Source organism: Pristiophorus japonicus, chromosome 21 (assembly GCF_044704955.1).
Source record: "Pristiophorus japonicus isolate sPriJap1 chromosome 21, sPriJap1.hap1, whole genome shotgun sequence".
NCBI classification, from domain to species: domain Eukaryota; kingdom Metazoa; phylum Chordata; class Chondrichthyes; family Pristiophoridae; genus Pristiophorus; species Pristiophorus japonicus.
In genome coordinates this window covers 29,994,394-30,017,240 of record NC_091997.1, presented here as the reverse complement: position 1 = coordinate 30,017,240, position 22,847 = coordinate 29,994,394, and the positions used below count along the sequence as shown (strand labels likewise).

Sequence of the window (22,847 nt, the reverse complement as noted above, 5' to 3'; positions counted from 1 at the left end):
TGACCCCTCATTTTCTAGCACTTCCATAACCACGAGCAGGTCTGCGGGCTGCGCCGTTTCCACCCTGGTGGTGGGCAACGGTAGCCAACTGAGGGCATCAGCGCTGTTCTCAGTGCCTGGCCCGTGGCGGATCATGTTACAGTGCACAAACAGTGTTAGACATATTCAAAACAAAGCTTGATAATAGTGCCTCTGCTCTCCAAAAACTGTGAGATTGGCAGCTTGTCTGACTCGAGCAAATATTGGGACACTCTTTGGTATGTCTCTTTTGTCCCATGAACGCAGGCTACTGCCTTGGGTAACTTATTGGATACATGTCCAACCGATTGGGGCTCGCCCGCTACTTTGGCTTGGTGTAAGGTACCCCTGACCCCATGCGATAATACACCATTAGCCGCGAAAGAGCACTCACATGGGTTACACAGTGCAAACAACTGATTGGATTGTAGTGGGTTCCTGGCCTTCTCAGCGGCTGCCCCCTTACCTTTGCCCCAAGCCCATTCGTCTTCCTTGCTGGGCAAAGATGCCTCTGTTTCATTGCGGCAACATCCTGTGGTCTGGACGCGCTCTCGTCCCGTGGTCTGGACGCGCTCTCGTCCGTGTCCGTGATGCCGACTGCCGCGATCTTCCTCCCCAGGGATTTTGCCTCTGGTGTCGGCAAGACGCATTCAGATCGTTTCGGCTGGAGTCCCACTCTGCTTGGTTGACCTGGCGCCTCTTCCATCGTCGCGAAGAGGTCGTCGGCTTAGGGTGGTGGGTACCGCGCCTGTACCGCTGCACGGTTGATCTTTACCTCCTTGTGGTCATGATGAGCGGCCTGTGCCTTGGAGATCTGCACTTCGATGCCTGGTTCAGCTGAAGTTGGGGGCTTGCTCAGCCTTTGAGCAAGGGAGATGTCGTTCACTGGAGAAGGTACACAGAGGTCTTCCTAGTTCCATCGAAACTTCCTCATCCACCTATCCACCTTCCACCAAGCAGCATTGGCCCATCACCTGAAACAATCCACAGTGGTAAATCGTGCACCGCTCCCTCATGGGATACTTTTATATCTGCACTAACAATAACTGGTATCAGTTTCTTGGTGTAGGTGCGCAGCTTTGCCTGAATCGGGATCAGCTTTGGTCCTTGTGCTCTTGTCGCCCCACAGCCTTTCGAAAGCCTTCTGGCTCATTATTGATTGACTCGCCCCCGTGTCCAATTCCATGGAGACTGGAGTGCCGTTGAGTTTAACTTTTAATATTATCGGAGGGCTTTTAGTGGTGAAGGTGTGTATCCCATATACTTTCTCATCATCCTCAGGTTGAGTTGTCTCTCCTCCTCGCTGCATCAGTCGTCCTCTCCTGACTCTGCCACGTGGTGAGTCACAGGTCGTTTGCACATTCGCTGGAGGTGCCCCATTGTTTCACAGCCCTTGCACACATAGTGCTTGAATCGACATTGATGGGCTCTGTGACTACCCCCGTAGTGCCAACATGGTGTTAATGGATACGCATTTACGCCCCACGGCGGACTCTGAGTCACCCAAGATCTGGCCTCTGCGGTCGTGTAGGCCCTGCCATGTACAGTTCTGCCTGCTGAAGGCATTATTTTATGCACAGTAATGCCGGTGACCTTTGATGCTGTGAAGATATCTATTTCGTATTGCCGCTCGTGGATGTGAAAGCCTGGGCTATCGTGATGGCCTTGCTCAGATCTAGGGATTCGGCAGGCAGCAGTTTGCGAAGAATGATCTCGTGGCCAATTCCAAGCATGGAAAAAATCCCGCAACATTTCTCCCAAAGATCCAGCAAATTCGCACTGTTCCGCAAAGTGTCTTAGGTTGGCGATTAAGCTCGCCACGTTCTGGCCCTCTGACCGATGGTGCGTGTAAAAGCGATACTTGGCCATTAAGATGCTCTCCTTCGGCTTGAGGTGTTCCCGAACCAGCATGCACAGCTCTGTGTAAGTCTTGTCCGTTGGTTTGTCCGGTGCCAGCAGATTTTTGAGGAGACCATATATCGAAGACCCACATACGGTGAGGAGAATCGCCCTGCGCTTGATCGCCGTCTCAGCCTTGTCCAATTCATTGGCCGCGAAGTACTGGTCGAGACACTCAACGAAGACTTCAATCATCACCCTCAACAAATCTCTCAAGAATACCAACGGCAGCCATTACCGCGTGAAAATTCGTGATCCGTTACTCGTCGCCAATTGTTATGTTCAGAATAACTCCACAAAATTGTTTTGTAAGCTCAAACTGTTGTGACTTTGGTCACTTTAATGTGACTCCAGAGTGAGGAAGCAGCATGGTAGATTTCCTTTTATACCTGCTTGTCCAGGGTGCACAGGTGACCCTTAGGTCTCCCACAGCTGTGCCCTCTGGTGGCAAGTCTTGCATATTGGTGAGGTTTACATACATACATTACACTTAAATTTATTCAATGTCCCAGCTTCCGCAGCTCTTTGAGGCAGTGAATTCCACAGATTTACAACCCTCAGAGAAGAAATTTCTCCTCATCTCTGTTTTAAATGGGCGGCCCCTTATTCTAAGATCATGCCCTCTAGTTCTAGCCTCCCCTATCAGTGGAAACATCTTCTCTGCATCCACCTTGTCAAACCCCTTCATAATCTTATACGTTTCAATAAGATCACTTCTCATTCTTCTGAAATCCAATGAGTAGAGACCTAACCTACTCAACCTTTCCACATAAGTCAACTCCTTCATTCCCGAAATTAACCTAGTGAACCTTCTCTGAACTGCCTCCAAAGCAAGTATATCATTTCGTAAATATGGAAACCAAAACTGCATGCAGTATTCCAGGTGTGGCCTCACCAGTACCTTATATAGCTGTAGCAAGACTTCCCTGCTTTTATGCTCCATCCCCTTTGCAATAAGGACCAAGATTCCACTGGCCTTCCTGATCACTTGCTGTACCTGCATACTAACCTTTTGTGTTTCATGCACAAGTACCCCCAGGTCCCACTGTACTGCGGCACTTTGCAATCTTTCTCCATTTAAATAATAACTTGCTCTTTGATTTGTTTCTGCCAAAGTGCATGACCTCACACTTTCCAACATTATACTCCATCCGCCAAATTTTTGCCCACTCATTTAACCTGTCTATGTCCTTTTGCAGATTTTTTTAGCCCTCCTCACACATTGCTTTTCCTCCCATCTTTGTATCATCAGCAAACTTGGCTACATTACACTCGGTCCCTTCTTCCAAGTCATTAATATAGATTGTAAATAGTTGGGGTCCCAGCACTGATCCCTGTGGCACCCCAGTAGTTACTGGTTGCCAACCAGAGAATTAACCATTTATCCTGACTTTCTGTTTTCTGTTCGTTAGCCAGTCCTCTATTCATGCTAATATATTACCCCCAACCCCGTGAACTTTTATCTTGTGCAGTAACCTTGTCAAATGCCTTCTAGAAGTCAAAATACACCACATCCACTGGTTCCCCTTTATCCACCCTGTTTGTTACATTCTCGAAGAACTCCAGCAAATTTGTCAAACATGACTTCCCCTTGATAAATCTGTGCTGTCGCTGCCTGACCGAATTTTGCTTTTCCAAATGTCCTGCTACTGCTTCTTTAATAATGGACTGCAACATTTTCCCAACCACAGATGTTAGGCTAACTGGTCTATAGTTTCCTGATTTTTGTCTGCCTCCTTTTTTTAAATAGGGGCATTATATTTGCAGTTTTCCAATCTGCTGGGACTTCCCCAGAATCCAGGGAATTTTGGTAAATTACAACCAATGCGTCCACAATCCCTGTCGTTACTTCTCTTAAGACCATAGGATGCAAGCCATCAGGTCCAGGGGATTTATCTGCCTTTAGTCCCATTATCTTACTGAGTATCACCTCCTTAGTGATTGTGATTGTGTTAAGGTTAGAACAGGGTTTGCGGGCAGAGAGGAAATGTCCCTTGTGCATTTGGGGGTTGGGATTGGGGTTGCATTTAGGGTTAGGGTTTGCGGGGAAATGTTCCCTCTTGTGTATTTAGGGTTAGGATTAGGGTTGATGTGGGGGTGGGGTGGGGTTAGAGTTATGGGACGCAAGTTTGAGTTTTTATGTACTGGTTTAATTTCCAGATTGTAACCTTCTCAGTTTTGTCAGAGTGCTTCACTGAAATTAAATTCCGGCACCCAAATTTGTGCATTTCGAAATTTGTTCTTTCCCATTTCCAGCCGTGCCTGCCGTTGTTTGATTGCAGTCTGTGCTTCCTGAGTTCGGTGACATTTCTGGACAAGGTATCAATTTTTCCGGGATTGTAGAGATACGGATAAATTTGGCTCCTGGAAAGCTGTCAATTTATGCATTTTAATTCGGAAAACGTTTTACCCGAGAAGTTAGAATCACCCAATAGCGAAATGGGTCCAGCAGGTTGTATTTTCCAGGCTCTGCTTTTCTGGGTTGTGTTGGGAACTAAGTCGTATACATCGCCCCCGTCCTTCCCGATTTCCACTGGCTCCCAGCACCGCCCCTCCCACCAACACCTTGCTTTGAAGATACTCCTCCTCAGTTGTAAATCCCACCGTGGCCGCACTCCACTCGGGTTCTGCAACCAACTCTAACCCTACTGGCACCTACCAGTCTTCTTGCAAAGGGGATGGAGTATAAAAGCAGGGAAGTCTTGCTACAGTTACAGCGTATTGGTGAGGCCACACCTGGAATACTGCGTACCGTTATGGTTTCTATATTTAAGAAAGGATATACTTGCTTTGGAGGCAGTTCAGAAAAGGTTCACTCGGTTGATTCCGGGGATGACTTATGAGGAAAGGTTGAGTAGGTTGGGCCTCTACTCATTGGAATTCAGAAGAATGAGAGGTGACCTTATCGAAACGTATAAGATTATGAGGGGGCTTGACAAGGTGGATGCAGAGAGGATGTTTCCACTGATAGGGGAGACTAGAACGAGGGGGCATAATCTTAGAATAAGGGGCCGCCCATTTAAAACTGAGATGAGGAGGAATTTCTTCTCTTAGGGTTGTAAATCTGTGGAATTCGCTGCCGCAGAGAGCTGTGAAAGTTGGGCCAATTAATAAATTTAAGACTGAGATAGACACTTTCTTAACCGATAAAGGAATAAGGGGTTATGGGGAGCGGGCAGGGAAGTGGTCCTGAGTCCATGATCAGATCAGCCATGATCGTATTAAATGGCGGAGCAGGCTCGAGGGGCCGTATTGCCTACTCCTGCTCCTATTTCTTATGCTCTGAGTCTAGACTACTGTGCATGCCCACCTCCACCCCATGTCCCTCGATCCGACTTCATCATCACAGTGCTGCCGTCTTTCTATACTCCTCCACCTTGCTGCATCTTTCCCCATCTTCAAACATCCGCCCCCGCGGCCCCCCCCCCCCCCCACCACATTCTCTCCAAGCATCTCTTTCGTCCCCTTGTCTTGTCGTCTTTCCAATTGCAAGCTTGGTGTCTGAGCAGCCTCCCTATGCAGCATGCTGGGTGCATTTTCTTAATGTTAAACCTCTGGAACTCCCTCCCTGAACCTCTCCACCTCTCCACCTCTCCACCTCTCCACCTCTCTACCTCTCTACCTCTCCACCTCTCTACCTCTCCACCTCTCCACCTCTCCACCTCTCCACCTCTCCACCTCTCCACCTCTCTACCTCTCTACCTCTCCACCTCTCCACCTCTCCACCTCTCTACCTCTCTACCTCTCTACCTCTCTACCTCTCTACCTCTCTACCTCTCTTTCCTCCTTTAAGACGTTCCTTAAAACCTACCTCTTTTCTACCATAATTTCTTCTTGTGTGGCTCGGTGTCAAATTTATCTGTTTTGTCTTAAAAACACTGCTGTGAAGTGCCTTGGGATGTCTTACTACGTTAAAGGTGCTCTATAAATAAAGGTGGTTGTTAAAAGGGCACTACCACTGACCACACTCGGCCAGCTCCGCTGGGCGGGCCACATTGTCCGCTTGCCTGACACACCACTCGCAAAGCAAGCGCTCTACTCAACTCCTACATGGCAAGCAAGCTCCAGGTGGGCAGAGGAAACGTTTCAAGGACACCTTCAAAGCCTCCCTGATAAACTGCAACAACCCCACCGACACCTGGGAGTCCCTGACCGCCCTAAGTGGAGGAAGTGCATCCGGGAGGGCGCTGAGCACCTTGAGTCTCATCGCCGAGAGCATGCAGAAACCAAGCGCAGGCAGTGGAAGGAGCGTGCGGCAAACCAGTCCCACCCACCCTTGCCCTCAACCACTGTCTGTCCCACCTGTGACAGAGACTGTAATTCCCGTATTGGACTGCTCAGTCACCTAAGAACTCACTTTTAGAGTGGAAAGCAAGTCTTCCTCGATTTCGGGGGACTGCCTATGATGATATATTTTAAAAATAACTGTGGCGCTGCGCGATATCTGAAGTCTTGTACCTTTTCCGCGTGTGTCATGATCCCAACACTGGTGCAGTAATTCATTCCCGAGACCAAGCGACTTTGCAGCTGTGCCTTGTCATACCAGGAGTGCGAAGTCTGACGGGAGGAGTTTGGAAGTAAAGGGTGATGTTTTGCGATTTGAGACTTTTAAGCCCTCTGGCAGTCACGTGACGTTGAACCTTGATTTGAAAGCACTCCTCGACGGCTGCCAATTCTGTAGCAGTCGGTTTACCTGACTGGGTACAGGCCTCCATCAAAGGGAGAAACCACAGACCCAAAGTGCATCTTGTGCCTCGGCTAGTTAACAACAGCACCATATGGTGCACAGGTTTTGAGCAGGCGTTATGAGGTAGTGAACGATTCTGCCGCCTTTAAAAAGTATATATATACGAACATAAGAAATAGGAACCAGAGTAGGCCATACGGCCCCTCGTGCCTGCTCTACCATTGCAATAAGATCGTGGCTGATCCGATCATGGACTCGGCTCCACTTCCCTGCCCGCTCCCTATAACCCCTTATCCCCTTATCGTTTAAGAAACTGTCTATTTCTGTCTTAAATTTATTCAATGTCCCAGCTTCCACAGCTCTCTGAGGCAGCGAATTCCACAGATTTGCAACCCTCTGAGAGAAGAAATTTCTCCTCATCTCTGTTTTAAATGGACGGCCCCTTATTCTAAGATCGTGCCCTCTAGTTCTAGTCTCTCCCATCAGTGGAAACATCCTCTCTGCATCCACCTTGTCAAGCCCCCTCATAATCTTGGACGTTTCGATAAGATCGCCTCTCATTCTTCTGAATTCCAATGAGTAAAGGCCCAACCTACTCAAGCTTTCCTCATAAGTCAACCCCCTCATTCAGAATCAACCTAGTGAACCTTCTCTGAACTGCCTCCAAAGCAAGTATATTCTTTCGTAAATATGGAAACTGAAACTGTGCGCAGTATTCCAAGTGTGGCCTCACCAATGCCTTGTATAACTGTAGCAAGACTTCTCTGCTTTTATACTCCCCTTTGCAATAAAGGCCAAGATTCCATTGGCCTTCCTGATCACTTACTGTACCTGCATACTATCCTTTTGTGTTTCATGCACAAGAATCCCCACGTCCTGCTGTACTTCAGCACTTTGCAATCTTTCTCCATTTAAATAATTACTTGCTCTTTGATTTTTTTTCTGCCAAAGTAACTTGCATTCTTTTTGGTTTTGCAGTGTTAGGCTCCCTAATGATGGGCTAATCTTACTGAGACACCAAGGCAGCAGGCCATTTGATATAATCATTGCTTAAGTGCACTACTAGTTGGCACTTTGATCAGACAATTGGAGATATTCTTTTTAGTGCAAATTCATTGATCCCGAGAATCATTGTAAGCCCTGAAACACGCATTTTATTTTTCACCCTCCGGGAAATCTCAAGAGTGTTTCTCAGTCAAAAATAATTTTATCTGAGCGATTTTCAATTGGGGAGGATTGACTGAAAATTCAAATCAACCCAACATTTCAGCGTTGATTAATAATGTATGTAACCCTTGCATGAATTGAAACATCAGAGAGATTGTATTCGCTGGAACTGTCACATAGCTCTAAATGTTGTAAAGGGAGATCTGTCTACCTACCTGTGTCAGTCAGCCTCTTCCGTTCTCTTCCGAGGGGCGTATCTGAAAGGGTCCAGCGCCCCTGTCTAATGCTTCATCCAAGTGACCATTCTTGACGTTGATCATGAACGCTGACCGGCCTTTTGGCTGTTAGACAACATCTGACTGAGACTCGTCGTGTGTCTCTGCTTTCTAATTGGCTCACTGGATAGCAATTTGAAAGAAAAAAGAAAGACTTGCATTTATATAGCGCCTTTCACGACCACCGTACGTCTCAAAGCACTTTACAGCCAATGAAGTTGTTTTGGAGTGTTGCCACAGTTGTAATGTAGGAAACGCGGCAGCCAATTTGCACACAGCAAGCTCCCACAATCAGCAATGTGATGAACAGATAATCTGTTTTTATGTGATGTTGATTGAGGGGTAAATATTAACCCTGAGACACCAGAGACAACTCCCCTGCTCTTCTTTGGAAATAGTGCCATGGGATCTGTTACATCCATCTGAGAGCAGACGGGGCCTCGGTTTGACGTCTCATCCGAAAGACGGCACCTCCGACAGTGCAGCACTCCCTCAGCACTGCACTGGGAGTGTCAGCCTAGATTTATGAGATCGAGTCCCTGGAGTGGGATTTGAACCCACAACCTTCTGACTCCGAGGCGAGAGTGCTGCCCACTGAGGCACAGCTGACAATCTGGAATGGAAACCCATGCGAGATTTTTAACTCCCCTCCACCTTCCTTTCCTGAACCCGAGGTCGTGTTCCCGCCTGGGTCCTGGCTGAGATCAGACCGTTGAGCACGGGCCAGCATCTCTCCTGGTCTGGGTGGCTCGTTACCGCACCATGGGCTGCATTTTCCACCTGAGCCATTGGGGGCGCTGCTACAAATTTTTAATAAAATAAGTGGAAAGTTGTAGCAAGAATGTTTCTTGCTTGCACTTTCAGCAGGGTCCAATCAACTCGAGAGTAGCGAAACATAGGAGGAGGAGGCCACTCAGCCCCTCGAGCCTGCTCTGCAATTCAATTGTGTCAGCCATGGCTCAGTGGGCAGCACTCTCGCCTGTGAGTCAGAAGGTTGTGGGTTCAAGTCCCACTCTAGGGACTTGAGCACATAAATGTAGACTGACGCTCCCAGTGTAGTGCTGAGGGAGTGCCACACTGTCAGAGGTGCCGTCTTTCAGATGAGACCTTAAACCCAGCCCCCGTCTGCTCTCTCAGGTGGACGTAAAAGATCCCACGGCACTATTTAGAAGAAGAGCAAGGAGTTCTCCCTGGTGTCCTGGCCAATATTTATCCCTCAATCAACATCACTAAAAAGAGATTATCTGGTCATTATCACATTGCTGTGTGTGGGAGCTTGCTGTGCACAAATTGCCCACTATGTTTCCCACATTACAACAGTGACAACACTCCAAAAGTCATCATAGGCGGTCCCTCGAACGAGGATGACTTGCTTCCAGGAGAGTTCATAGATGTTTCAATGAAGGACCCGATGTTCCAGTCCTGAACTCCAGTTGAGGGAATGGAAGATGCCTGTGTGTGAATTTTATTTTAACGTGTGGTGACCGTTGACTTAATTGGCTGTAAGGCACTTTGAGACATCCGGTGGTCGTGAAAGACACTATATAAATGCAAGTCTTTTTTTCAGTTAGACCGCACCTGGAGTGCTGTGCATCTTATTTAAGGAAGGATGCACTTGCCAGACAGGTGGTGCAGGAAACGTTTACGAGATTGATGCCTGGGATGAGATGGTTGCCCTGTGAGGAGAGACTGAGTAGAAGTTGGCCTTCTGATTTACTGAATTCAATTTCACAACTTGCCGGGCTGCGGTTTGACCTCGCGACCTTTGGGTTGCTACTCCAGGTTCACAATCACTCGGCTACTGTTCTCCAAAATACAGAGTTCATCCTCTGTTGTGACAGAAGCTATTACATTTCTTAAACGTTACCTGCATTATAACAGCGACGACCCTTGGAAAGGAATTTATTGGCTGTGATATACTTTGGGACACCCTGAGGTCATGAAAGCTGGCATTGAATTGCAATTTCCTTCTTTAAATGCAAAGTAATGAACAGGGACATGTTGGGAGCAAATTGCTGTGTTTTTGTGTCAATACCCGGCATCCTTTTAATGTATGAAAACATTCCAAGTTGCTTCGCGGAGTTAGATTAAAAATAAAGTGGGAGGCTGAGCCAAAAAAGGAAATATTAGGAGTGTTAACCGAAAGATTGGTCAGAGAATTAAAAAAAAATTAGTTCTGAGATGTGGGTTTCGCTGGCAAGGCCGGCATTTATTGCCCATTCCTAATTGCCCCTTGAGAAGGTGGTGGTAAGCTACCTTCTTGAACCGCTGCAGTCCCGTGTGTTGAAGGTGCTCCCACAGTGCTGTTAGGGAGAGAGTTCCAGGATTTTGAGCCAGCGACGATGAAGGAACAGCCCTTCTGCCCTTGTCCTTCTAGGTGATAGAGGTCGCGGGTTTGGGAGGTGCTGCCGAAGAAGCCTTGGCGAGTTGCTGCAGTGCATCTTGTAGATGGTGCACACTGCAGCCACGGTGTACGATGGGCTTTAAGGAGGTTCTTAAAGGAGGAGAGAGAGGTTGAGAACCAAAGGGGTTTAGGTGAGGAATTCCAGAGTGTGGGACCCCGGTGACTAAAGGCATGGCCACCAATGGTGAAAGAAAGGGATATGTGCAGGAGGCAGAGGCAAAGGAATTTAGGAGCATGGTAGCGTAATGATCCGGAGACATGAGTTCAAATCCCACCACGGCAGCTGGGGAATTTAAATTCAGTTAGTTAAATAAATGTGGAATTAAAATAAAAAGCTAGTATCAGTAATGGTGACCATGTAATTACTGGATTGTCGTTTATATTATTTAAAAAAAAACCTTCTGGTTCACTTTAGGGAAGAAAATATGCCGCCCTTACTCGGTCTGGCCTATATGTGACTCCAGACCCACAGCAATGTGGTTGACTCTGAAATGGCCCAGTGAGCCACTCAGTTATGCTCACCACCACCTTGCCGAGGGTAATGAGGGATGGGCAATAAATGCTCGCCAGCGATGCCCACATCCCGTGAATGAATGCACTATGTTTTTAAAATATTCAAAGTGGGGAAGCGGGAGGTTTATAGGGCTGGAGGAGGTTCCAGAGATGGGGAGGGGTGAGAGCTTGAAGTGAGTTAAATATGAGAGTTCTAAGTTTGAGCCGTTGGAGAACCGGGAGCCGAAGCAGCTCGGGTGAGGACAAGGGGTGATGGGTGAGTGGGACTTACAACATAAGAACATAAGAAATAGGAGCAGGAGTCGGCCATTTGGCCCCTCGAGTTTGCTCTGCCATTCAATAAGATCATGGCTGATCTGATCCTGGGCTCAGCTCCACTTCCCTGCCCGCTCCCCATAATCCTTTACTCCCTTATCGTTTAAAAATCTGTCTATCTCCACCTTAAATATATTCACTGACCCAGCCTCCACAGCTCTCTGGGGCAGAGAATTCCACAGATTTACAACCCTCAGAGAGAAGAAATTCCTCCTCATCTCAGTTCTAAATGGTGCTTGGTGCGAGTTAGGATACGGGCACACTGTTCAAATCTGACACCACAGCCCCAAGCTGCAGTATTCCTGGTGCAGGTAGTCCGACAGCTCACCTGTGGCCTGAGATAAATGGCAGCGGCAGCTGTTGCTGCTGTTCCTTGCCTCTGGCAGCCCTGCCTTGTTTATATTACAGTCATGTCTCTAGAGCCTTGAACACAGAAAAATGGCAAGCTGTAAAAGGTCAGGAAGTCATGCGGCGCCTATTTTAAAACCACACGGATTTTTGCCGACGGTAACCTGAACAAAATCAATGCCCCTCACTGAAATTAAAAGGAGCACGACAGCCTGGTGTGAGGCTGGGCAGGAGGGATCTCCACACTCGCGGGCAAGTGGCCAGTTTGGAACCACCTCTTCGGTGTAGTTTTTGCTTCATTTATGATTTTGATTTCTGTATCTCTCTTTTCCGCCCCTCCCGTCTCCAGCAGTGCTGACTCTTGACGAGCTGCAGTTTAGCAGCCCACCCGGTCATGTGTGCTTGTTTACGTGTGAGACTAGATGGTGGGTGCTGGTGAGCTATTTGGGCATGGAGGGCATCACAGCACAGCCTGATCCTGTCCCCTTCTATTGTCCCCACAAGTGCATGTTCCGTAAGAAGATGAGAAATAGGAGCAGGAGTAAATCATGCGGCCCCTCGAGCCCGCTCCGCCATTCAGTGAGACCCTCGCTAATCATTGACCTCAACTCCACTTTCCCAATCGATCCCCATAATCCCTTGATTTCCCCATGAAGCCAACAATCAATCAATTTCAGTCTTGAATATACTCAACAACTGAAGTTCCACAGCCTTCTTGGGTAGAGAATTCCAAAGATTCACCACCCTCTGAGTGAAAAAATTCCTCCTCATCTCGACCTCAAATGACCAACCTCTTATCCTGAAACTGTGCCCTCTAGTTCAAGACTCTCCACCCAGGGGAAACAACCTCTCAGCATCTTACCCTGTTACTCTCCCTCAGAATCTTGAATGTTTGAATGAGATCACCTCTCGTTCTTCTAAACTCCACATGGGCCCAATCTCTTCTCATAAGGACCCTCTCATCCCAGGAATTAATCCAGTCAACTTTCGTTGCACCGCTTCTACAGCAAGTATAGCCTTCCTTAGATGAGGAATTCCAGTGGAATTTAGCATTTATTTAGCACCTTTCACATCCTCAGCGTGTCCCAAAATGATTCCATCAAATGAACGGCATTTGAAATGTGTCACTGTTGTAATGCAGGCAGTGTTGCAAACACGGCAAACAGTTTGCGCACAGCAAGGTCACATAAATAGAAATGAGACGATTGACCAGTTAATGTTTAAGTGATGTTGGTTGAGGGATGAATATTGGCCAAAACACCGGGGAGAACTCCCCTGCTCTTCTTTGAAATAGTGCCGTGGGATCCTTTACATCCACCTTGAGTGGCTCGCTGAGCCATTTCAGAGGGCAGTTAAGAGTGAACCACATAGCTGTGGGTCTGGAGTCACATATATGCCAGACCGGGTAAGGACGGCAGATTTCCTTCCCTGAAGGACATCAGTGAACCAGATGGGTTTTTAAGACAATCCGGTAGTTTCATGGTCACCATTATATGCTGGCTTTTTATTGCAGACTTTATTTAATGAACTGAATTTAAATTCCACAGCTGCCGTGGTGGGATTTGAACTTGCGTCTCTGGATCTATGTTTGCATTTACCATTATGCACACAGTGATTTTTTTTTTAAATTGCACCCTGTCCTGGTTTTTCTGTTAATGACCTTTTCTTGAGGTCACCCAAAACTCTGCTGCCCATGTCCTAACTCGCACCAAGTCTTGCTCACCCATCACCCCTGTACTCGCTGACCTGCATTGGCTCCCGGTTAAGCAATGCCTCGATTTCAAAATTCTCACCCATGTTTTCAAATCCCTCCATGGCCTCGTCCCTCCCTATCTCTGTAATCTCCCCCACCCCCGAGATGTCTGCGCTCCTCTAATTCTGCCCTCTTAAGCATCCCTGATTATAATTGCTCAACCATCGGTGGCCGTGCCTTCTGTTGCCTGGGCCCCAAGCTCTGGAACTCCCTGCCTAAACCTCGCCACCTCTCTACCTCTCTTTCCTCCTTCAAGACGCTCCTTAAAACCTACCTCTTTGACCGAGCTTTTGGTCACCTGCGCTAATTTCTACTTGTGTGGTTCGATGTCAAATTTTTTAAATATCATAACACTCCTGTGAAGCGCCTTGGGATGTTTCACTACTTTAAAGGCGCTATATAAATACAAAGTTGTTACTTAACTGAATTTAAATTCCCCAGCTGCCGCGGTGGGATTTGAATTCATGTCTCCAGATCTCGATTTGCATTTGCCGTTATGTAGACGGTGATTTTTTAAATTGCACCCTGTGCTGGGTTTTCTGGGTTTAAACTGGGCAAAGGGCTAGTCATCTCCCTAGATTGATGGCTGTCCCAAAGCAGATTGAAGTGATGCTCAATTGAACCATGTCCTTTGTTTCAGCGGTGTGAACTATGTCCCCACAAAGACGGTGCCCTCAAGAGGACGGATAATGCAGGTAGGTGGCCAACTATTAAACTATCTTTTGGTGAAGATTCTAGCCCCAAATTATAGAATTCAGAGACTATAGGTAATGGTAAAAGTGATTTGATATCAGTAGTGCAGAGAATTGCTGTGTAAATATATTTTCATGAATCATTTTCATTTGTGACTAATCCAGTCTGTCTCAAGACAGGTCATAATTATCACAGCTGCTTTGTTTTTTTACTCACCTCTCTCTCTCCCCTCTCTCTCCTTCCCCTCTCTCTCTCCTTCCCCTCTCTCTCTCCTTCCCCTCTCTCTCTCCTTCCCCTCTCTCTCTCCTTCCCCTCTCTCTCTCCTTCCCCTCTCTCTCTCCTTCCCCTCTCTCTCTCCTTCCCCTCTCTCTCTCCTTCCCCTCTCTCTCTCCTTCCCCTCTCTCTCTCCTTCCCCTCTCTCTCTCCTTCCCCTCTCTCTCTCCTTCCCCTCTCTCTCTCCTTCCCCTCTCTCTCTCCTTCCCCTCTCTCTCTCCTTCCCCTCTCTCTCTCCTTCCCCTCTCTCTCTCCTTCCCCTCTCTCTCTCCTTCCCCTCTCTCTCTCCTTCCCCTCTCTCTCTCCTTCCCCTCTCTCTCTCCTTCCCCTCTCTCTCTCCTTCCCCTCTCTCTCTCCTTCCCCTCTCTCTCTCCTTCCCCTCTCTCTCTCCTTCCCCTCTCTCTCTCCTTCCCCTCTCTCTCTCCTTCCCCTCTCTCTCTCCTTCCCCTCTCTCTCTCCTTCCCCTCTCTCTCTCCTTCCCCTCTCTCTCTCCTTCCCCTCTCTCTCTCCTTCCCCTCTCTCTCTCCTTCCCCTCTCTCTCTCCTTCCCCCTTTTAATCCCCACATTACAATGGTGACTACACTCCAAAAGTACTTCATTGGCTGTAAAGCACTTTGCGATGTATTTCTTTTTTCCTTTCTCTTTCTTTCTATCGGGGTGTATATTCGATGGAGGATTGGCTTACTAACAGAAAAGAAAGAGTAGGGATAAATGGGTCAGTTTCCGGTTGGTAAACTGTAACTAATGGGGTGCCGCAAAGATCAGTGCTGGGGCCTCAATTTTTGCAATCTATATTAATGACTTCGATAAAGGGACCGAGTGTAGTGTAGACAAATTTGCTGACGATACAAAGATAGGTGGGAAAGCAAGTTTTGAGGAGGAAACAAGAGTGTGCAAAGGGATATACATAGGTTAAGTAAGTGGGCAAAAATTTGGCAGATGGAGTATATGTGGGAAAATGTGAAATTATCCACTTTGGTAGGAAGAATAGAGAAGCAACATATTTAAATGAAGAGAGAGACTACAGAATGCCGCGGTACATGAAACACAAAAAGTTAGCGTGTAGGTACAGCAAGTAATTAGGAAGGTGAATGGATTGTTGGCCTTTATTGCAAGGGCGTTGGAGTATTTAGAGTATATTACGCTGCCCGAAGATCACATCTGACTGCACAGACTAGGCTTGGATTCCCTCAAGTATCCGAACTCGCGCCTCTCCTGATTCCCTCAAGTATCCGAACTCGCGCCTCTCCTGGGCCCCAATCACGTCACTCCACGATCTCTCGCCGCTCCTGCGCCCCGACCTCGCCACTCCTGCTGGGCCTGCCCACGCGTCTATCTGCAACCTGGGTTATGGTAATATACGCACTCGGTCCGTGCAGCAGAGCTGGTCTCCAGTCGTCGTGGCTCATCCTTGTCACTGGACCAAGACCTAGCTCTGTCAAGCCCGTGTGGTGGCTGGTGTGCAACGGCCACCCCATGTTAAAAAAATCCACACACAGGCATCTTCCACCCTTCAGGGTGCAGTTCAGGACCTGGAATATCAGGTCCTTCATTGAAATGCCTGTGAACTCATCCCTTTTTGGCGTGGAAGCAAGTCATCCTCAATATGAGAGACTGCCTATGATGATGATAGAAGATTAAGGGGTGAACTAATTGAGGTGTTTAAGACAATTAAAGGAGTTGATGGGATAGATTGAGAGAAATTATTTCCTCTGGTGGGGGGAGTCGAGAACAAGGGGCTCAATCTTAAATTTAGAGCCAGGCCGTTCAGGGGTGATGTCAGGAAGCACTTTGTCACACAAAGGGCAGTGGGAATCTGGAACTCTCTCCCCAAAAAGCTGTTGAGGCTGGGGTCAATGGAAACTTTCAAAACTGAGATTGATGGATGTATGTAGGTAGATCAGCCATGATCTTACTGAATGGTGGAGCAAGCTCGAGGGGCTGAATGGCCTACTCCTGTTTCTATGACAGATTGTAAAAAAAACCCATGCACTCTCTCCTGAAGTAACTTGGTCAGCGGGCTGTGATGGAGCTGGACTGAGACAGATACAGATGTCGCACAGCTGCCCAAATATCTATTATTGGTACAATGTAGGACCAGTCCAATGGGGAGGGAGAGGAAACATAGAACCATAGAAAGTAGGTGCAGGAGTAGGCCATTCGGCCCTTCGAGCCTGCACCACCATTCAATAAGATCATGGCTGATCATGGAACTTCAGTACCCCATTCCTGCTTTCTCTCCATACCCCTTGATCCCTTTAACCGTAAGGGCCACACCTAACTCCCTTTTGAATATATATAACGAACTGGCTTCAACAACTTTGTGGTAGAGAATTCCACAGGTTCACAATTCTCTGAGTGAAGAAGTTTTTCCTCATCTCGGTCCTAAATGGCTTACCCCTTATCCTTAGATCGTCACCCCTGGTTCTGGACTTCCCCAACATCGGGAACATTCTTCCTGCATCTAACATGTCCAATCCCGTCAGAATTTTATAGGTTTCTATGAGATCCCCTCTCATTCTTCTAAATTCCAGTGAATATAAGCCTAGTCAATCCAGTCTTTCTTCATATGTCAGTCCTGTCATCCTGGGAATCAGTCTGGTGAACCTTCGCTGCACTCCCTCAATAGCAAGAATGTCCTTCCTCAGATTAGGAGACCAAAACTGCACACAATACTCCAGGTGTGGTCTCACCAAGGCCCTGTACAACTGCAGTAAGACCTCCCTGCTCCTATACTCAAATCCTCTCGTTATGCAGACCAACATGCCATTTGCTTTCTTAACCGCCTGCTGTACCTGCATGCCACCCTTCAATGACTGATGTACCATGACACCCAGGTCTCGTTGCACCTCCCCTTTTACTAATCTGTCACCATTCAGATAATCTGTATTCCTGTTTTTGCCACCAAAGTTTTTGCCAGGAAGAGAGGAGAAGCAGAAATGGTAAGTTTGTGGCGAGACTGTCGGGAATGTCTCAGTGGTGGCACTCTCGCCTCTGAGTCAGAAAGTTGTGAGCTCTCGAGCCCCACTCCAGCCACTTGCCACCACACAAATCTAGGCTGACACTCCCAGTGCAGTACTGAGGGAGTGCCGTACTGTCGGAGGTCCCGTCTTTCGTTAATCCGAGGCCCCGTCTGCTCTTTTGTGGACGTAAAACATCCCACGGCCGCTATTTTTAAAGAAGAGCAGGGGGAGGTTCTGCCCGGTGCCCTGGCTAATATTTAACTCTCAGCCAACATCTAAAACAGATCATCAGGCCATTTATTTCATTGCTGTTTGTGGGAGCTTGCTTGTGTGCAAATTGGCTGCCCCATTTCTTACATTACAACAGTGACTACACTTCAAAAAGTACTTAATTTGATGTGAAGCGCTTTGGGACGTCCTGAGGTTGTGAAAGGTACTATATAAAGGAAAGTTTATTCTGTTCTTTACGGTAAAGTAAGTTTAATAAATGTCTTCATGTGTGTTTCCTTTCTCCTGTAGGTTGGGCCCATGTAGTCTGTGCACTCTATGTACCAGAGGTGCAGTTTGCCAATGTTATCAGCATGGAGCCCATTGTGCTGCAGTACGTTCCCCATGAACGCTTCAACAAGGTAACGGCTCCGTGCACTCCTGTTATACGTGCCAAGGCGGGGCGGTGTTTTTTTTATTCATTCACAGGATGTGGGCGCCACTGGCAAGGCCGACCTTTATTGCCCATCCCTAATTGCCCTCGAGAAGGTGGTGGCTCGTCACCACCTTAAACCTGGGACCGTCTGCGCAGTTCAGCTACTCGCTGCTCCCGTTGGCGGCCGTGCCTTCAGCTACCAGTGAACAACACCCTCGCCTCTGAGTCAGAAGGTTGTGGGCCCAAGTCCCACTCCAGGGACTTCAGCACAAAAATCTAGGCTAGCACTCCAGTGCAGTGCTGAGAGAGTGCCGCACTGTCGGAGGTGCCGTCTTTCAGATGAGACGTTAAACCCGAGGCCCCGTCTGCCTCTCGCAAGTGGACGTAAAAGATCCCACGGCGCTATTTCGAAGAAGAGCAGGGGAGCTATCCCCGGTGTCCTGGCTAATATTTATCACTCAATCAACATAACAAAAACAGATTTTCCGGTCATTATCACATTGCTGTTTCTGGGAGCTTGCTGTGCGCAAGTTGGCTACCGCGTTTCCCCACATTACAACAGTGACTACACTCCAAAAGTACTTCATTGGCTGTAAAGCCCTTTGAGACGTCTGGTGGTCGTGAAAAGCACTATATAAATGCAAGTCTTTCTTTATTTAAGCTCCAGAAACCTCTCCCTAAGCCTCTCCTTTCTTTCTTTCTTTCTTTCTTTCTTTCTTTCTTTCTTTCTTTCTTTCTTTCTTTCTTTCTTTCTTTCTTTCTTTCTTTCTTTCTTTCTTTCTTTCTTTCTTTCTTTCTCTCTCTTTCTCTCTTTCTCTCTCTCTCTCTTTCTCTCTTCTCTTCTCTTTCTCTTTCTCTCTCTCTTTCTCTCTCTCTTTCTCTCTCTCTCTCTCTTCTCTCTCTCTCTCTTTCTCTCTCTCTCTTTCTCTCTCTCTCTTTCTCTCTCTCTCTTTCTCTCTCTTCTCTCTCTTCTTTCTCTCTTTCTCTTTCTTTCTTTCTCTCTCTTTCTTTCTTTCTTTCTTTCTTTCTTCTCTTTCTTTCTTTCTCTCTTTCTTTCTTTCTTTCTCTCTTTCTCTCTTTCTTTCTCTCTCTCTCTCTCCCTTTATGACGCTTCTTAAACCCTACCTCTTAGACCATAGAATCATAGAAGTTTACAGCATGGAAGGAGGCCATTTCAATCCATCGTGTCTGCGCCGGCCAACAAGAGGCCTAATCCCACTTTCCAGCTCTAGGTCCGTAGCCCTGTAGGTTACGGCACTTCAGGTGCATATCCAAGTGCTTTTTAGATATGGTGAGGGTTTCTGCCTCTACCATCCTTTCAGGCAGCGAGTTCCAGACCTCCACAACCCTCTGCGAGAAGAAATTTCCATTCAGATCCCTCTAAACTTACTTTAAATGTATGCCTCCTGGTTGTTGACCCCTCTGCTAAGGAAAATAGGCCCTTTCTATCCACTATATCTAGGCCCCTCATAATTTTGTACACCTCAATGAGGTCTCCCCTCCGTCTCCTCTGTTCCAAGGAAAACAAACCCAGCCTATCCAATCTGTCCTCATAGATTAGATTCTGCACTCCTGGCAATATCCTCGTAAATCTCCTCTGTACCCTCTCCAGTGCAATCACATCCTTCCTGTAATGTGGTGACCAGAACTGCATGCAGTACTCCAGCTGTGGTCTAACCAGTGTTTTATATAGTTCAAGCATAACCCACCTGCTCTTGTATTCTATGCCTTGGCTAATAAAGGCAAGCATTTAGTATGCCTTCTTAACCACCTTATCTACCTGTCCTGCCACCTTCAGGGATCTGTGGACATGTACTCCAAGGTCCCTTTGTTCCTCTACACTTCTCAATGTCCTACCATTTAATGTGTATTCCCTTTCCTTGTTCGCTCTCTCCAAATGCATTACCTCACACTTCTGGATTGAATTCCATTTGCTGCTGTTCTGCCCACCTGACCAGTTGATTGATATCTTCCTGCAGTCTGCAGCTTTCTTCTTTATCAACCACAAGCGTATTTTTGTATCATCTGCAAACTTCTTAATCATACCCCCTATATTCAAGTCTAGATTGTTGATGTATGTCACATCAGATGTAGACCAAGTGTTTGGTCATTTGTCCTAATATCCCCTTACGTGGCCGGAGTCAAACTTTGTTTGCTAACACTGCTCTGAAGCGCCTTGGGATGTTTTACCACGTTAAAGGTGCTATATAAATACAACTTGTTGTTGTTGATGATGAACATCAACATGGGGAAAGGGCAGGCTTACAATGGTAACTAAGCGGCCAAAAGCAGTCAAACTGGTTACGTTGGTTTTGCCTCACAATGAATTTAAAACCGCTGAAATCTCTTGCGGAATTATCCAGCACAACACATTCGATTAACCCTTTGAGTTCGAGTAGACCATTTCAATTTTTGCCTCATAGAAACAGGAGGAGGCCATTCAGCTCCTTGACCCTGTTCCGCCATTCAATGAGATCATGGCTGATCTGCGACCTAACTCCATATACCTGTCTTTGGCCCATCTCCCTTTGGTTAACAAAAAGCTATCCATCTCCGATTTAAAAGTAACAATTGATCTAGCACCAATTCCCATGTGCGAAAGAGAGTTCCAAACTTCTACCTTTTGTGTGTAGAAGTGTTTCCTGACTCTACAGATGTGGCCTGACCCGCTGAGATTTCCAGCAATTTCTGTTTTAATTTCACTCCTGAAAGCCCTGGCTCTAATTTTCAGACTATTCCTCCTCGTCCTAGAATCCCCAACCAGCAGAAATAGTTTCTCTATTTTTCCCCTATCTCTTCTGAAAACTTCGATTCAATCACCCCTTGGCCTTTTAAATTTTAGGCCCTAATTTGTGTAATCTCTACTCATAACTTAACCCTTGGCGTCTGGCTATCATTCTGGTAAACCTACGCTGCAGTAACTCCAAGGCCAATATAATCCTTCCGAAGGTGTGGTGCCCAGAATTGCTCACAGTGCTCCAGGTGTGGTACTCCTTCAAATTTATCCCATCTTTTCTTGAAAGTTACTCATTGAAGGAGCTGTCCTTCCAAGTGTTGATTCTTTTGGCCAGTTGTCCTAACATCTCATTTGGTAGCTCAATGTTAAGATTTTGTTTGATAACTGAAGCGCCTTGGGACATTTTACTATCCTAAAGGCGCTATATAAATGCAAGTTGTTGGGTGAAAACCGCAGAGCCATTGGGTGTACTGTGTAATGCTCTGGCCAACTGCACAGGAACCTCACTTCACCTCACCCCATCCTAAGTCACTGGTAGTCGTGAGCGAGAGAGGTTTTTGGTCACAGAGGCGAATGTCTAAGACGGCCATTTTAATGATTAAGCTGCATTTTTATTCATTAATTCATGGGATGTGGGTGTTGGTGATCCACCCCCTTGAATAGGAAAGGCTAGACCATTTCAGAGGGCTATTGAGAGTCAACCACAGGGCTGTGGGTCTGGAGTCACATATAGGCCAGACCGGGTCAGGACGGCAGATTTCCTTCTCTAGTGAACCAGATGGGTTTTTAATGACAATCCAGTAATTTAATGGTCACCATTACTGATACGAGCTTTTTATTCCAGATTTATTTTTAATTAATTAAATTTAAATTCCCCAGCTGCCGGGGTGGGATTGGAACTCGGGTCTCCAGATCTCTGGATTACTAGTTCTGTAACATAAACACTATGCTAATTGTTAATGACTAATAGTGTGGCTGGAAATGGAACATCTTTCATTGATTACATCAACTTTATGTTTGTGTGAGTGTGAATTTTGATGTGTTGAAGGTGAGATTTATTTAAATTTTTTATATTCGTTCATGGGATATAGACGTCGCTGGCAAGGCTGGCATTTATTGCCCATCCCTAATTGCCCTCAATAAGGTGGTGGTGAGCCGCCGCCTTATACAACTGAATGTCTCGCTGGGCCATTTCAGAGGAGTAGTTAAGAGTCAACTACATTGCTGTGGTTCTGGAGTCACATAGAGGCCAGACCGGGTAAGGGCGGCAGATTACCTTCCCTAAAGGACATTAGTGAACCAGATGGGTTTTTACGACAATCTGGTAGTTTCCTGGTCACCATTACTGATGCTAGCTTTTTACTCCAGATTTATTTTTAATTAACAATTTAAATTCCCCCAACTGCCGTGGTGGGATTTGAACTAGGGTCTCCGGATCCAGTGACATAACCTCTTTGCTACCGTATCCGCTAGTGCAGGGGAATGAAATGCTTTCAAGCCCTCCCAGGTCAAGTGTAGAGTCCGACGTGGAGTTAAGCTCCCCAACAATGAGCCTGAACTTCAACTTCAGAACAGCACTCCCTACCATGCCAGTGAAACAAAGAAAGCCTTGCATTTATATAGCGCCTTTCACAACCTCAGGACGTCCCAAAGCACTTTACAGCCAATGAAGTACTTTGAAGTATAGTCATTGATCTAATGTAGCTTCCTCCAATTCTGGTCTCTTGAGCTTCACCGATTTTAATCGCTGTACCATTGGCGGCCGTGCCTTTGGTTGCCAAGGTCCTAAGCTCTGGAACTCTCTCCCTAAACCTCTACGCCTCTCCTTCAGAGGGTCTAGTAAGAAGGAGGAACTGAGGGAAATCCTTATTAGCTGGGAAATTGTGTTGGGAAAATTGATGGGATTGAAGGACAATAAATCCCCAGGGCCTGATGGACTGCATCCCAGAGTACTTAAGGAGGTGGCCTTGGAAATAGCAGATGCATTGACAGTCATTTTCCAACATTCCATAGACTCTGGATCAGTTCCTATGGAGTGGAGGGTAGCCAATGTAACCCCACTTTTTAAAAAAGGAGGGAGAGAGAAAACAGGGAATTATAGACCGGTCAGCCTGACATCGGTAGTGGGTAAAATGATGGAATCAATTATTAAGGATGTC

At 46.9% G+C, this 22,847-nt stretch overlaps 1 protein-coding gene across 3 annotated transcripts in view; it reads left to right on the top strand.

The window, feature by feature from the left end:
* The window catches only part of LOC139233891 (protein AF-10-like), a 186,852-nt gene that overhangs the window by 24,825 nt on the left and 139,180 nt on the right, over window positions 1–22,847 (top strand). For all 3 annotated transcript variants that reach the window (XM_070864535.1, XM_070864536.1, XM_070864534.1), the window contains exons 3-4: window positions 14,020–14,074; window positions 17,828–17,937. In XM_070864535.1, coding sequence (XP_070720636.1) covers window positions 14,020–14,074; window positions 17,828–17,937 — 165 coding nt within the window. The remainder of the gene's footprint in view (window positions 1–14,019; window positions 14,075–17,827; window positions 17,938–22,847) is intronic.